The sequence below is a fragment of the Drosophila bipectinata genome, chromosome 3R (assembly GCF_030179905.1).
Source record: "Drosophila bipectinata strain 14024-0381.07 chromosome 3R, DbipHiC1v2, whole genome shotgun sequence".
Classification (NCBI taxonomy): domain Eukaryota; kingdom Metazoa; phylum Arthropoda; class Insecta; order Diptera; family Drosophilidae; genus Drosophila; species Drosophila bipectinata.
Genome location: NC_091739.1, coordinates 25,058,149 through 25,074,298, shown reverse-complemented (window position 1 = coordinate 25,074,298; position 16,150 = coordinate 25,058,149). Strand labels below are relative to the sequence as shown.

Below are 16,150 nucleotides of genomic sequence, written 5' to 3'. Positions count from 1 at the left end.
TATCTCTTGTGTTTGTTGTTTTTTTTTTTCCAAAAAGTCATTAATTTAAAACACAGTTGTTTAAAATATTTAACCGAATCTATTTTGACTACACCCTACATGATTAGATCTTAGGTCAACCCAGTAACAACGAAAGCGTTTCTAACCCCTACCTTCTGACATGCCTCGGATTTCTCTACTCGTAATTGAAATGAAACGAAATACATTGGTGGTCTAACTACGATGGTTTTAGTTTCTTTGTCCGGCAAAGAGGACAAGATGTTCATCTCAGTAAGCAGGGGAATCGAGAGGATAAATGCATAGGTGGCAGCTGTCTGCCCACAGAGCTTTTACTGTCTATGTACCGTGTACATTAAAAGGTCGGTCGCGAACGCCCCAGAGTCCTTAAAGCTTGTTATTAAAATAAATTGAACAAGACGGGCATTAAAATGCATGAAAATGTGAAAATAAATTGTGTATAAGGAGCGGAATTAGTGACATATCTGTGGGTACATAATTGGAGAATTGACAATTTGGTGCCGAAAAATTACTACTCATATTTTTCGTTAAGAAGAAAAAACGAAGGAAGAACTCGGATGGGAGAGACGGATGCACATACGAACATGTACAAAGGTCATAGTTGCAATGTTTACATCAAAAGCTCCTTTGAGACGCATGCGCCCGCCGATGTCGAAGCTTTTTAGCCCAGGTTTGCAGGTGTAGTGCGATGGAATTTTGACGTGTTAGTTTCGCATCGCGGTTAGAAAAGTAATACAACTTTTACAATGAACCCAATTTTAAAAATTATGTACGATTAAAATTATCCTACAATAATTGCTCAATCTATTTTGTTGGTGTTTGCACTAAACTGGTGTTTGTGAACGGCAGCATATAAAAATAAGCAATAGTAAAGGGTATCCTGGAAATTTTTGGCAAACATATACAAGTGCATAAGAAAATTTATATGTACAATGTACGTACATACATTGAATAAAATCATAACCGTGACTATTTTAAATGGCTTTAATATTTAATTAAATAGCTTTAGTGACCAACGAAACTCTTGTTGTTTAAATGTTATTCAAAATATTCATCAATCTACAGAAGTATACGCCACTACTTAAGAATATATAAACCTATGTGTTATACATACAGTTATATCCTTACACATGTATAATCGAGTGTTCATACATGAGTGTTAGTGTCATCTCATCTTCCGTGAAAATTCAGTTGGTAAAATGTAACTGATTCAATTCGAATTAAAAACTTAATTTCGTGTACTAGTGGATTAGATAATAGTGGAAATAAACTAAATGAAATAAAAACATTAAATAAATAAAAACCATGGAGTTGATGCTACAATTGCTGCTAGCAATTCAACTAATTGGCTTTAATCTTGGAAGTAAAGACGGTAAGATGTCATAAAAACTTATTTAACAATAATGCACGGTATTTTTCCGGCGTTTGCCCAAACAAATTTATAATTTCGATAAATTGAAAGAAATGGATTTCCATACATCTTATGTTCACTTTACAATAGTTTTTAGTTTTAAAAATTACCTTTTCTTCATTTGTTTTCGAGCTTAAGGGCTAAGAACCACACATGACTTAAATAAACACTTTAATATACAAAATATAAAATTTAATTGAAAAAATTTCTCTTTAAAAAGTCTTAAACTCTGTAATACTTCTGAATTTCAGTACCAATTCACCAAATTGAATCTTTGGTGGGTGAAAATATTTACCTTCCCTGTAATGTAACCACATATGATGGAGACGAGCCCGTACTGGTCTTGTGGTACCGAGACGATAAGGGTACACCCATATACAGGTAAACTACTGAAATAGTAAATGGGACAACAACTTAGTAAATTTATTTTTAACTACGAATTCAACTTCATGTGCAAATTTTTAGCATTGATATTCGTGCGGGAGTATCCAAGGCTCCTAAAAGATGGTCTGATGAGTCTGTCTTCGGAGATAGGGCTTACTTTATATTCGACAAGGAGCCGGGAAAGCTCTCAATTCAAAACACACAAGCCTCTGACTCGGGAACTTATAGATGTCGGGTAGACTTTTTGAAAGCCCAAACTATAAACAGCCGCGTTAGGTTAAATGTCATATGTAAGTTGACTTTACTCTTAGTGAAATAAATGTAAAATTAATTTTTGTTTTTTATCCTTAAGCTCCACCGAAGCAAGTTATTATTCGAGATAGTGCCAATGCGGAAAGGTCTACGGTGGTGGGACCATACAGTGAAGGTGATATAGTTTCATTAAAATGTCAGGTTATCGGAGGTAGGTCTTAAAAATTAGAAACTCGATGCCTTTCCAGATTTACTAACAAATTTTTGTTAAAGGCTACCCTACACCCACAATCAATTGGTATCGTGATGGCCTAGAAATTCCTTGTGAATTATCCCATTTGGCCGGGGGAAAGATCATTGAGTGTGAAATCACTCTTCCCTCGTTGGGCAGAGAGGATCTGAATTCTAGGCTAACTTGCAGAGCTGTAAGCCATCCTCGAGCTCCCATTGTAGAGGCAGTGGTTCAAATTGACATGAACTGTAAGTTATTAAAGAGGTCAATATGTAATTAGCTTTCATTTCACGTATTTTCTTTCTTTAGTTGCTCCACTTAATATTAGACTACTGGGGGCCCACCAGCCCTTGTCAGCCGGTCGCAGATATGACCTCTTGTGCCAAAGCGCCGGCTCTAGACCTCCTGCAGTAATTACCTGGTGGCAAAATGGAATAAGACTCGAAAAAACAACCGAAACTGTAAGTTTGAATAATTTAAAATAGAATGTATTTAATTTTACTCTTTATGTCAGACTTCAAGCGATGGTAACCAGACAACGAGCACTCTTTCAATAAGTCTGAGCAAATCTGATGCGGGAAAATATTTATCCTGTAAAGCCTATAATCATGCAGTTCCATCCGATCCCCTGGAAGATGGATGGAAGCTAGACATTCAATGTTAGTATTTGCTTAAAAAATATGTTAAATATATATATAATAAATATCACATATTTTTTTTTTAGATGTTCCTGAAGCCTATGTGCGTTTGGGGACTTCCCTAGACCCTAGTACTTTGCGAGAGGGAACTGATGTGTACTTCGACTGTCTAGTAATGGCTCATCCAAATGTCTTTCGCATTGAATGGCGTCACAACGTAAGTTTTATCAATCTGAGCTGATATTTAACAAATTTTAAAATCATAATTTATTTTATTCAGGACCAACCACTATACCATAACATTTCACAAGGCATTATAATAAGTAATCACTCATTGGTTCTGCAAGGTGTTACAAGAGCCACGGCTGGAAACTATTCCTGTGTGGGATTCAATGCTGAAGGCGAAGGAATCAGTGCTCCATTTCCTTTAAATATTTTGTGTAAGTTTCAAATTAGAGCTTAGGCACTAGTTCTAAGAGGTTATATGGTTCCCTTAAAGACTATATCAAGACAAATCCCTTAAACCACAATACCATAATCGATTCGCCATAAATCTGCATCAAAATCTATAAACACATTTATTTTTCAATTTTTTGTCAAATTTTCTGAGGGATCGCCTTCAAAATTTTAAAAAATCCATAAGGACGAAAATATAACCCTTGCGATGTCCATAACTTTGTCAATAACCATCCGACTCTTAAGCGGAATACCATAATCGATTTGTAGATCGATTCTCCATAAATCTGCATAAAAATCTAAGAACACATTTATTTTTCAATTTTTTGTCAAATTTTCTGGGTGTCCCCTTCAAAATTTTGAAAAATCCATAGGGGCGAAAATATGACCCTTGCGATGTCCATAACTTTGTCAATAATCATCCGATCCTTAAGCGGAATACCATAATCGATTTGTAGATCGATTCTCCATAAATCTGCATCAAAATCTATAAACACATTTATTTTTAAATTTTTTGTCAAATTTTCTGGGTGTCCCCTTCAAAATTTTAAAAAATCCATAAGGACGAAAATATAACCCTTGCGATGTCCATAACTTTGTCAATAACCATCCGACTCTTAAGCGGAATACCATAATCGATTTGTAGATCGATTCTCCATAAATCTGCATCAAAATCTATAAACACATTTATTTTTCAATTTTTTGTCAAATTTTCTGAGGGGTCCCCTTCAAAATTTTAAAAAATCCATAGGGACGAAAATATGACCCTTGCGATGTCCATAACTTTGTCAATAATCATCCGATCCTTAAGCGGAATATCATAATCGATTTGTACATCGATTCTCCATAAATCTGCATCAAAATCTATAAACACATTTATTTTTCAATTTTTTGTCAAATTTTCTGAGGGGTCCCCTTCAAAATTTTAAAAAATCCATAGGGACGAAAATATGACCCTTGCGATGTCCATAACTTTGTCAATAATCATCCGATTCTTAAGCGGAATACCATAATCGATTTGTACATCGATTTTCCATAAATCTGCATCAAAATCTAAGAACACATTTATTTTTCAATTTTTTGTCAAATTTTCTGGGTGTCCCCTTCAAAATTTTAAAAAATCCATAGGGACGAAAATATGACCCTTGCGATATCCATAACTTTGTCAATAATCATCCGATTCTTAAGCGGAATACCATAATCGATTTGTAGATCGATTCTCCATAAATCTGCATCAAAATCTATAAACACATTTATTTTTCAATTTTTTGTCAAATTTTCTGGGCGGTCCCCTTCAAAATTTGTAAAAATCCATAGGGACGAAAATATGACCCTTGCGATGTCCATAACTTTGTCAATAATCATCCGATCCTTAAGCGGAATACCATAATCGATTTGTAGATCGATTCTCCATAAATCTGCATAAAAATCTAAGAACACATTTATTTTTCAATTTTTTGTCAAATTTTCTGGGTGTCCCCTTCAAAATTTTGAAAAATCCATAGGGGCGAAAATATGACCCTTGCGATGTCCATAACTTTGTCAATAATCATCCGATCCTTAAGCGGAATACCATAATCGATTTGTAGATCGATTCTCCATAAATCTGCATCAAAATCTATAAACACATTTATTTTTAAATTTTTTGTCAAATTTTCTGGGTGTCCCCTTCAAAATTTTAAAAAATCCATAGGGACGCAAATATGACCCTTGCGATATCCATAACTTTGTCAATAATCATCCGATTCTTAAGCGGAATACCATAATCGATTTGTAGATCGATTCTCCATAAATCTGCATCAAAATCTATAAACATCTATAACATCTATAAACATTTATTTTTCAATTTTTTGTCAAATTTTCTGGGCGGTCCCCTTCAAAATTTGTAAAAATCCATAGGGACGAAAATATGACCCTTGCGATGTCCATAACTTTGTCAATAATCATCCGATCCTTAAGCGGAATACCATAATCGATTTGTAGATCGATTCTTCATAAATCTGCATCAAAATCTATAAACACATTTATTTTTCAATTTTTTGTCAAATTTTCTGAAGGGTCCCCTTCAAAATTTTAAAAAATCCATAGGGACGAAAATATGACCCTTGCGATGTCCATAACTTTGTCAATAATCATCCGATCCTTAAGCGGAATACCATAATCGATTTGTAGATCGATTCTCCATAAATCTGCATAAAAATCTATAAATACATTTATTTTTCAATTTTTTGTCAAATTTTCTGGGTGTCCCCTTCAAAATTTAAAAAAATCCATAGGGACGAAAATATGACCCTTGCGATGTCCATAACTTTGTCAATAATCATCCGATTCTTAAGCGGAATACCATAATCGATTTGTAGATCGATTCTCCATAAATCTGCATCAAAATCTATAAACATCTATAACATCTATAAACATTTATTTTTCAATTTTTTGTCAAATTTTCTGGGCGGTCCCCTTCAAAATTTGTAAAAATCCATAGGGACGAAAATATGACCCTTGCGATGTCCATAACTTTGTCAATAATCATCCGATCCTTAAGCGGAATACCATAATCGATTTGTAGATCGATTCTTCATAAATCTATAAACACATTTATTTTTCAATTTTTTGTCAAATTTTCTGAAGGGTCCCCTTCAAAATTTTAAAAAATCCATAGGGACGAAAATATGACCCTTGCGATGTCCATAACTTTGTCAATAATCATCCGATCCTTAAGCGGAATACCATAATCGATTTGTAGATCGATTCTCCATAAATCTGCATAAAAATCTATAAATACATTTATTTTTCAATTTTTTGTCAAATTTTCTGGGTGTCCCCTTCAAAATTTTAAAAAATCCATAGGGACGAAAATATGACCCTTGCGATGTCCATAACTTTGTCAATAATCATCCGATTCTTAAGCGGAATACCATAATCGATTTGTAGATCGATTCTCCATAAATCTGCATCAAAATCTATAAACACATTTATTTTTAAATTTTTTGTCAAATTTTCTGGGCGGTCCCCTTCAAAATTTGAAAAAGTGCATAGGAACGAAAACGTGCACCTTGCCATGTCCATAACTTTGTCAAAAATCATCCGATCCTTAAGCGGAATACCATAATCGATTTGTAGATCGAATCTCCATAAACCTGCATTAAAATCTATAAGCCCATTCATTTTTAAATTTTTTGTCATAAATCCTGGGGGGTTCCTGATGGCCGATGGCTATAGCTTTGTGAATAATCAAAATAAAGCGATTTTATATATATTTTTTATATAAAATTTTTTATATTTAATATTTTAAAATTTTTATTCTATTTAGATGCTCCCACGTGTGCGCAAAATCAGAGGAAAGTCTATGGAATCGCCAAGCAGGAAGATGCTAAAGTGATGTGCACAGTAGATGCTAATCCTCGAGAGGTGGAATTTAGTTGGACTTTTAACAACTCGGCCGAAAGTATCGATGTTGCCACAAATCACATAATGCGATCCGGTAATTGTAATGAGTTTTATATTAACTCTAAAAGCTTAAGGAGTGTATCCTTACAGGAACAACATCAATTGTGACTTATACTCCGATTACTGAGTTGGATTATGGAACCCTTTTATGTCTGTCATCTAATAAAATCGGAAAGCAACGAATTCCATGTGTCTTCCATATCATAGCTGCAGGCCAGTATTTCTTTCTTTGAATTTAATTATTTTGAAATACAACCTAATAATTGTATTTTTATAACTTTTAGGTCGCCCAGAAAAGGTTCATAATTGTACGGTTACCAACATCTCCATGACATCATTAACTGTGACATGTAGTGATGGCTTTAACGGGGGATTGCCCCAAAATTTCAACATGGAATTACAGGACTCTTATACACAGGTAAGTTCTATACAAAAAAACTGTAAGATATATCTCGCAAAATTGTATTTATATATAATTTTAGGAAATTAAAGCTAACATTACATCCACAACTCCGCGATTTGCGGTTGCAAATCTCAGCCCAGGCGGCATTTACAGGATATATATTTATGCATTTAATACAAAGGGCCGATCCGAGCCAGCCGTGATTAATGCTGCCATGCTTCGTATGCCTGAAAAGCAGCTAACGTCGGAACAGAGTAAGATTATCCAATTATTTATACAATTTTTATTGTTACTTATAAATATATATATTTTGCTTATTTTCCAGCTAATAACCTACGAGCAGAACTCTTGTTTTCACCCATGGTATCATTAACGGTGGGACTAACCCTGGCTGTGTTGGTTGCAGTTTTGGCCATTATCCTGGCACTCCGAATTCCCTGTTCCGCTACGTCCCGACGTCGTCAGAAGGAACTCTCGAACGAAAATATATCCAGAGATGATTCCCCAGGACCCAGCGACAAAAGCTCGGGCAGCAAGGATGTGGACGATTGTGATGAAAAGAATCCAGATGTAGTGCCGGAAACTATTGAACCTGATGACCAGGTAGGGATTAATTTTTATAAATTATTTTCTCATTTTCAATTCATTATTAAATCTTTAATTTAAAATTTTAGGCCGAGAGTACCAGAAAACGGCAACAAATATCAACTATAGATACAAATCGTAGCCCAAATAGGGGAATTTTCGTAAACGAGCAGCAACACTTAACTGCTGCAGAGATATCCTTGCGGTCATCTCATGGAATTGGTTATTGTACCCTGCGAGGTGGAATGCACGCCCAAGCCCAGAGCTCAGTTGGAGAAATATCTATTGTGAGTTCACTTTCATCCAATAAGTACTTGAGGACTAACCTTTTTGATTTATTTTCAGAATGTTACTCCCCATGTCTATTCTAATGCGATCTCCCAATGCACCCTGCCCCGACAGTCTTCGCAGAATGTCTGGCCCAACTACAGCTGCACCATGACCGGAACGAGGCCCACCTCCACGTTCCATCAACTGTCCTTCCCCCAGGGCAGAGTCAATGGCCATCAGCCACCGCCGCCCCAACCCCTGCCCCTGCACGGACACGCCCCCTCCCCGTCGCTGGCGTCCAACAGCGGAGGCGCCATCACCGCCACGCCAAATATGGCAATGCCCCCACAGAACCCACATGGCAGAACCATTGCCCTGCACCACATGAACCAATCCCAGTGCGGCAGAGTCTGCATCGGAATCGCTAGCGATGGAATCCACGCGGCCGAGCAAAACCTTTCCGACGACGAGGTCACCGTCCAAACTCCTTTAATGATAAAACGCGACAGCACCGTATGACTATAGAAATTCCACAGGGTATTCGACACGCCCCTGTGATTAGGATTTAAATATTTTCTGTATTCTGTATTCTGCATTTCGAAACTCAATAGAATAATCTTTTTATACCACTTTATTATTGACAACAATATTCTGGAGAGATCAATTATTTTCGGCCAAATATGAGTGTTAGTTTTTAACGTTGGTAATTATAAGTTATACGAAATCAATACTCAATGAAATCACTTATAGGGTTTTAAATTTTTAATTACGCGAAAATGTGGCCAATGGAAATACTCTTACTGCAGTTTTTAAACAAATACCCTAACTATATACTGGCATCAATTAATAGACTGAGTTTGATTTTAAAATGATTTCTTTACAATCCTTATTTGAAAACTTAAAGATAATTCGAAATGTGTGCGATAACTGGATGTTGTTTTGCTAAGTAAATATGTGAAAAAATATTTAAGAAAAAAATTATTGTTAAGGAAATATAATTTCAAATATCCGGCGATTCCAATTCACTTATTAGTACATCCACTTATTGCTGGGCAACCTTTGTTGTCTATAGTCTAATTTGTTTAATTTTTGTATTGAATAAATGTAAATTTACACAAAAATGAGTTTGGTCAAATTAAATTTGATTGAACAGTTGCTCATTTCGATAGATGCCAAGCCAGGTTTTTAAATGCATTTGTACATTTTCTCGATGGAGATACATAGGATTCCATTTTATAAAACTCGCTCAAATAGCTACTAATCCAGAGTTACGAAAACGGAAGATAATTCCAGGTGTTTTTTCACAACGCAGGCCGGCATTTAATTCCGAAATATTTAATTTTATACTGGTCGAACTTACATAATACTTATATTTAAAAATACCATATACATTAGGAACTTAGTGTAAAACTACTGTGAGCAGTATTATAATATCTAAGTTATGAATAAAAATAAATTCAAAATAAATGTGTGTATGTGATTTAAGTTTGTGGTTTAATTTTTAGCCTTTTCTTTTTCAAACCCCGACTTTATTTATAGAAAACAATGTTATTTTACAATGCTTAACCCCGTAGGCCAGTCATAAACAAAAAATCGTCACATAATCCATACTAAATATTAATATCTACTTACAGCTGCGGAATCGAAAAGAACTCATCGGAAATTCTACTTTCAACAAACCCATTAAAAAGAAAACAAAATTCGATCATCTTGAGCATGTGTGACTGGGTGGGGATGTCGGTGGCTACCACTTATGTCTCTGGATGAACACCACCAAAGCCTATTGAACAGCCACATGTGTTCACTGACATCGTTTACCCGCACATCGGTGACTGTGGGTGATTATAAAAGCCCCAAGTAGCCCCGAGCTGCGCTTAGTTGACTCCCAGCTCTGTCGCATCACAGACAAAAGCGGAAATTCGCTGAGAAGTTCAAGTTTCTTTAAGTATTTATTCAAAAAATTCAAAATGGTAAGAAACAAAATGTCCTTATTTAAGGAGATAGTGATCCTTTGGTGTTTAAAAATGGGCTTAAATCATAAAGCAACATGAAGAAGACCAGGAAGAATATTTTCAAGCTTCCCATAGTATAATTAAAGGTCCTTTGAATCCTTAATAAAATGGATGTCTGAAATTTCGCAACAAAAATTCATACTAAAAACTAAATACCTGAAAGTCCATAAAAAAGTTAGTAAAATAAAAGAATATAACCAACAGATGGTCACAAAAATATTTTAACTTGAAGTGAAAATACCGGAAATCCTCTCTAAGATAGCGTTTATAAAAATAAACCTTAAATGAAGATTTAAACTGATTACCATATTAATCAATGGGAAACTATTCATCTAACTATTATCATAAATCTTTTTTAATACCCCTTGTTCTTTCTCTGACCTTTAGAGGGAATGCATTTCAGTTCACATTGGCCAAGCTGGTGTCCAGATCGGCAATGCCTGCTGGGAGCTTTACTGTCTGGAGCACGGAATCCAGCCTGACGGTCATATGCCCTCTGACAAGACCGTGGGCGGAGGCGATGATTCCTTCAATACCTTCTTCAGCGAAACTGGAGCCGGCAAGCACGTGCCCCGTGCCGTCTTCGTGGATCTGGAACCGACTGTGGTGGATGAGGTGCGCACAGGCACCTATCGCCAGCTGTTCCACCCAGAACAGTTGATCACCGGCAAGGAGGACGCGGCCAACAACTACGCTCGCGGCCACTACACCATCGGCAAGGAAATTGTCGACTTGGTGCTGGACAGGATCCGCAAGTTGGCCGATCAGTGCACCGGACTGCAGGGCTTTCTGGTGTTCCACTCCTTCGGCGGAGGCACTGGCTCAGGCTTCACCTCGCTGCTCATGGAGCGTCTGTCTGTAGACTACGGAAAGAAGTCCAAGCTGGAGTTCTCGATCTACCCGGCACCCCAAGTGTCCACTGCTGTGGTAGAGCCATACAACTCCATTCTGACCACCCACACCACCCTGGAGCACTCGGACTGCGCCTTCATGGTCGACAACGAGGCCATCTACGACATCTGCCGGCGCAACTTGGATATCGAGCGTCCCACCTACATGAATCTGAATCGCCTAATTGGCCAGATCGTTTCCTCTATCACGGCCTCTTTACGCTTCGATGGCGCCCTCAATGTGGATCTCACCGAGTTCCAGACCAATTTGGTGCCCTACCCACGCATTCACTTCCCCCTGGCGACATACGCTCCAGTCATTTCCGTCGAGAAGGCCTACCACGAGCAATTAACCGTCGCCGAGATCACCAACGCCTGCTTCGAGCCCGCCAACCAGATGGTGAAGTGCGATCCCCGTCGCGGCAAGTACATGGCCTGCTGCATGCTCTACCGCGGTGATGTGGTGCCCAAGGATGTGAACGCCGCTATTGCCACGATCAAGACCAAGCGATCCATCCAGTTCGTCGACTGGTGTCCTACTGGCTTCAAGGTGGGCATCAACTACCAGCCACCCACTGTTGTCCCGGGCGGAGATCTTGCCAAGGTACAGCGGGCCGTCTGCATGCTGTCCAACACCACTGCCATCGCAGAGGCCTGGGCCCGTCTGGATCACAAGTTCGATCTGATGTACGCGAAGAGGGCTTTCGTCCACTGGTACGTCGGCGAGGGCATGGAGGAGGGCGAGTTTGCTGAGGCTCGCGAGGATCTGGCTGCCCTCGAGAAGGACTACGAGGAGGTGGGCATCGACTCGACCACCGAATTGGGCGAAGATGAAGAGTACTAGAACTGCAGTACTTCAAAAAACTGGACTCATCGGCTTCAAATCTAATAAATAATGTCACATGCCTATCAGTAGAACCTGCATAATTCCCATAATAAAAAGTTTAACACATGCATTTTCATATGTTTCTTTTTTTACTCTGAATATTTAAGGGTTAAATATTTATTTTCACTTCTGTAAATTTTTTTTTATTTTTTAAGAGTAAGCTTTCGCTTTTAACTGCCTATTAATGGTAGGGGTTTATGACTTAAAACTTGTTCTTCTTTAATTTGAAAATTTTAACATTTAATAAACTTCCTTAAACTAGGGGTTTTTGTCATGATACTTTTCAAAAATCGTATAGTGTACTTAAAGCCACAAAATTGCATTTCTTAACGCATGCGCAAAAATTAAAAATTGCAATACACATATTTTTCCGCATTTTCAGTAATCTAAGAAGTGCCTTCGAAGGAATAGCTCCGGAATTTATTCTTAAGATTGATTTAAATTTGATTTTTTTACATTTTAACATTGTGAAAATTTGTATAATTTATTGTTAATGATATCAAATATATTTATCTAATTGAAAACAAAGTGAATGTTATTTAATTGTAAATGCACATACAAATTTGCTTGCAGTCTTGTCTGCAAAATTGTATGTGTATGTATTCCTTAAATGGGTGTCTAGACAATAGGAATAAAATTAATTATTAAGAATAGAATATATAAATAATCCTACTAGTTTTAAGAATATACTTGTTAAGTTATGTATTTTAAGGTTTTTTTAAGATAGCCTAAGTATTTTATGTATATATGTTGGTATATAAAAATTGGTAGTATACACATACGCAAGATGTATATACTATAAATTTTACAGGATCCCTATGTCTATTTCTTTAAAAACTAAACTATAGCCTTTAGTGGCATATATATATATTTATAATATTTAATATGCATGCATAGACTTTAAAAATATTCATGAGAACAAAAAGAAACTCAAAAGTATATTTTATGAATAGGATGGTTATGACATTATTTTTCAGCATTTTTACTCCATATTATATATATTTTTTATAAAATAATTTTTCTCTTTACAGCTTATACATATACATTTTCCACTTAGCTAATGTGTATTGAATGAGTTATTCAACACCTTTTATATTTTCTATCTATTTTTATTGCAGCTTAATTGACATTAACATTTGTTGGAAAAAAAACTTGTTTAGGAAAAGTTCTAAAAATAAATTCCCTTTCATTCCCTAGTCAATTATTATAGGCCTTTAAGAATCTCCGTTTCCGTATAAAACCTGTTGGTTTTTAGACACATTTTAGACAATTATAAAAATATATAACAAAAAAATTGGCAGGGTCATAGGTTTTTGTGTTGTATCCCAAAAAATAACACAATAGATGCAAAAGCCCGTTTTTTTCTTCATCTAAAACCGGTGCTTTTAATGAAAAGTATATGTATCGATCGCTAAATAGCAGAAAATACATACAAAAAAAAATCGTTTTTCGTTATTTTACTTTAACGGAATGATAAAATATCTAATCTCCGTAAAATGTAAATAGATTTTATGGAGTCGATAGCGTGGATTGCCTTTGAATGGTGAGTACTTTAAGATACAATCGAGATTGAATAAAACTTTATAATTGGAGAAAAGCTTAGAGGTCTGGATTGTACCTCTAAGGATTTCTTTAATATGGACAAAAAAGGAGGTTCGGATTATTGGGTTTGAGAATGGTATAGGCGCATACGACACAAGAAAAAGAGATCATTTTTGTAGCAGTTTCCACAGATCATAGAATCGATCGGTAAATTTAAACAGAGGGAACTCATTTAAGATTTCTTCTTAGTAGCTGAGATAGTGTGGCTAAATCTGACTAGAGTCAATCCTTAAAGATTCTACCTTTCAGCCTCGCAATTATGCATCGGATACATGATGATGAATATTCGGAAGATGTTAAGGAGTCTATTCACCAAAAAGAAATATCCGTTAAATCGCGACATCAAATTTCCATACCCGACATTTGCACAGATGCAGTTAAGAACAACTGCTTTCAGCAGTCGAGTTTTCTGAATTCTTCCCTCGCCTTTGCATCACATGTCGTAAAATGCAGTTCTCCGGCTTCCAGTTTAGACGAATCAACCTCCACGGCTCAACACGAACCCAATCCCCACATGCACATTCAGGGCCAACACATACTGCCTCCGGTTCCTGATCTCAGTTTTTACAATGTTCCAGAGTTTATTTCAGAGCAGGAGAAACTAATGTTCTCGGATGCTGAGCGATTTCTACGATCGAAAGATAATGACGCGTGCAGTAATGACTATAACTATATGCACGATGAGTTCGCCATGCGGAAGTACTATCATCCACTATTCGCCCATGGAATATGCCGATGGCCGGGTTGCGAAATGGATCTCGAAGATATCACTTCATTTGTTAAGTAAGGCATGAAATCTTAATACCCAACATTGTCCCAGTGAAGAAGGCTATACTTAATCATTTTATAGGCATTTGAACTCAGAGCACGGATTGGATGATCGCTCCACGGCTCAGGCTCGGGTCCAAATGCAAGTAGTTTCACAATTGGAATCCCACCTTCAGAAGGAAAGAGATCGCTTGCAGGCCATGATGCACCACCTCTATCTTTCCAAACAGCTTTTATCACCAACTAAAATTGACAGAAAGGTATAAAACTAGGACCTTGAAATATAGGTTTATATTTAATTGGTTGGCTAACTAACTAATCATTTAGTTTCAGGATATTCCCGGAAGGGAGGGAAAGTTTTGCAGAAGTCCCATCACAATAAATAGCATCGGTCGACCAGTTCGACAAACGAATTCTCCAAGCCCCCTGAATCTTCCACTTGTCAATTCGACCAATTTATGTACAATCAAAAAAAGAAGTCACGACAAAAATGCGTTTTCAATAAATGGAGGTAAAGTACTAACGCAAAACATATTCTTCCTTCAAAAAATTTTGAAATGTCTTAAAAAATATTAAATGTTTCAGGCTTGCCATATATGCTAGAAAGAGCAGGTCTTGATGTACAGCAGGGTACGTATCAAAATTTTATTCAAAATCTGCAGCATACAATTTTTATTTAAATATCGTTTTTAGAAATCCAAAGGAATAGAGAATTCTACAAAAATGCGGATGTGCGACCTCCTTTTACTTATGCTTCCCTAATAAGACAGGTACTTTAATATTTGCGGATCAAATAACTAAAAAAACGTTTATAAACTATGAATTCTTAGGCCATTATCGACTCACCTGACAAGCAACTGACTCTGAATGAAATATACAACTGGTTCCAAAATACTTTCTGCTATTTCCGACGCAACGCAGCCACGTGGAAGGTAATATATTTAGCATTTTCAACATTTTCTTAGTAGTTAATAGTTAATATAATTATCAATAGTCAAAACTGGGTTATAGGGTGGTCTGTCAGATTTGTCTGTCCGTGTATTTCAAGCTTTTGAACACTTTCATATTTCTTTATTTGAACAACAATCTTGCATATTTACTTTTCTATAAAAATATTTAAATTTTGACAAAATCTAACCTAATATATACTATGATTAGAACGCAGTTCGGCACAATCTGTCCCTTCATAAATGCTTTATGCGTGTTGAGAATGTGAAAGGAGCAGTTTGGACTGTCGATGAGATTGAGTTTTATAAAAGACGACCGCAACGCACTGCGGGCATTGGTAACAACTTAGCCGGTGCTACCAATTCGCCGGACTCGAATTATTTTGTAGCTATGAACATTGGGTATGTGGGTCTAAAATAGTTTACTACTACTTTATTCCCTCCTAATTAAACTTTATTCTGTTACTAAATTAGTATCACAATATAAGCTATGCATGCCGATTAAAAAGATATATCTAAATATTATCATTCCCATATTTTCTGCAGAAAAACAAAAACCCTTTAAAATATAACCTTTTGTCCGTCCGTTCATCGTTACATTTGTCCGTCCGTAATTGAAAATGAAAAGAAGATTAAAAAATTTTGGTTGAGTGGCCGCAGCAAAAAACAGAAAACTAGTGTATCTGAAAAACAGGGGAAAAAATAAAACGAATATGTTCTCTAAATGAATTTTTTCTTCCTTTCTCGACAATGCACTTTCATGTTTCTGAATCTTATTGACGATCTTGGTTTGCCAATAAATATTTAATTATGTTACCAATCGAAGAATGCGATACGTACAAATCTATCATTGCACAAGTGCTTTGTACGTTATGAGGATGATTTTGGCTCATTTTGGATGGTCGACGATAATGAGTTTGTTAAGAGGCGCCACCTATCGAGGGGGCGC

At 36.4% G+C, this 16,150-nt stretch overlaps 3 protein-coding genes across 3 annotated transcripts; all 3 read left to right on the top strand.

Annotated features, from left to right (window-relative positions):
• The first annotated feature begins 267 nt into the window (after nucleotides 1–267).
• Nucleotides 268–9,486, top strand: side-VII (sidestep VII). Its single transcript, XM_017236778.3, has 16 exons — nucleotides 268–1,390; nucleotides 1,681–1,810; nucleotides 1,895–2,103; nucleotides 2,166–2,276; nucleotides 2,339–2,545; nucleotides 2,607–2,758; nucleotides 2,812–2,956; nucleotides 3,022–3,152; nucleotides 3,216–3,375; nucleotides 6,702–6,872; nucleotides 6,929–7,051; nucleotides 7,123–7,256; nucleotides 7,321–7,495; nucleotides 7,567–7,844; nucleotides 7,916–8,113; nucleotides 8,172–9,486. Exons 1-16 carry the CDS (start codon nucleotides 1,324–1,326, stop codon nucleotides 8,613–8,615), a joined length of 2,835 nt encoding a protein of 944 aa, XP_017092267.2. The 5' UTR covers nucleotides 268–1,323; the 3' UTR covers nucleotides 8,616–9,486.
• A 471-nt stretch (nucleotides 9,487–9,957) lies between these two features.
• On the top strand, nucleotides 9,958–12,412 carry alphaTub85E (alpha-Tubulin at 85E). Its single transcript, XM_017236578.3, has 2 exons — nucleotides 9,958–10,066; nucleotides 10,496–12,412. Exons 1-2 carry the CDS (start codon nucleotides 10,064–10,066, stop codon nucleotides 11,840–11,842), a joined length of 1,350 nt encoding a protein of 449 aa, XP_017092067.1. The 5' UTR covers nucleotides 9,958–10,063; the 3' UTR covers nucleotides 11,843–12,412.
• Nucleotides 12,413–13,734: 1,322 nt separating this feature from the next.
• On the top strand, nucleotides 13,735–15,815 carry FoxP (forkhead box P). Its single transcript, XM_070281354.1, has 7 exons — nucleotides 13,735–14,269; nucleotides 14,337–14,514; nucleotides 14,582–14,765; nucleotides 14,840–14,884; nucleotides 14,948–15,024; nucleotides 15,085–15,186; nucleotides 15,413–15,815. Exons 1-7 carry the CDS (start codon nucleotides 13,746–13,748, stop codon nucleotides 15,620–15,622), a joined length of 1,320 nt encoding a protein of 439 aa, XP_070137455.1. The 5' UTR covers nucleotides 13,735–13,745; the 3' UTR covers nucleotides 15,623–15,815.
• The last annotated feature ends 335 nt before the right edge of the window (nucleotides 15,816–16,150 follow it).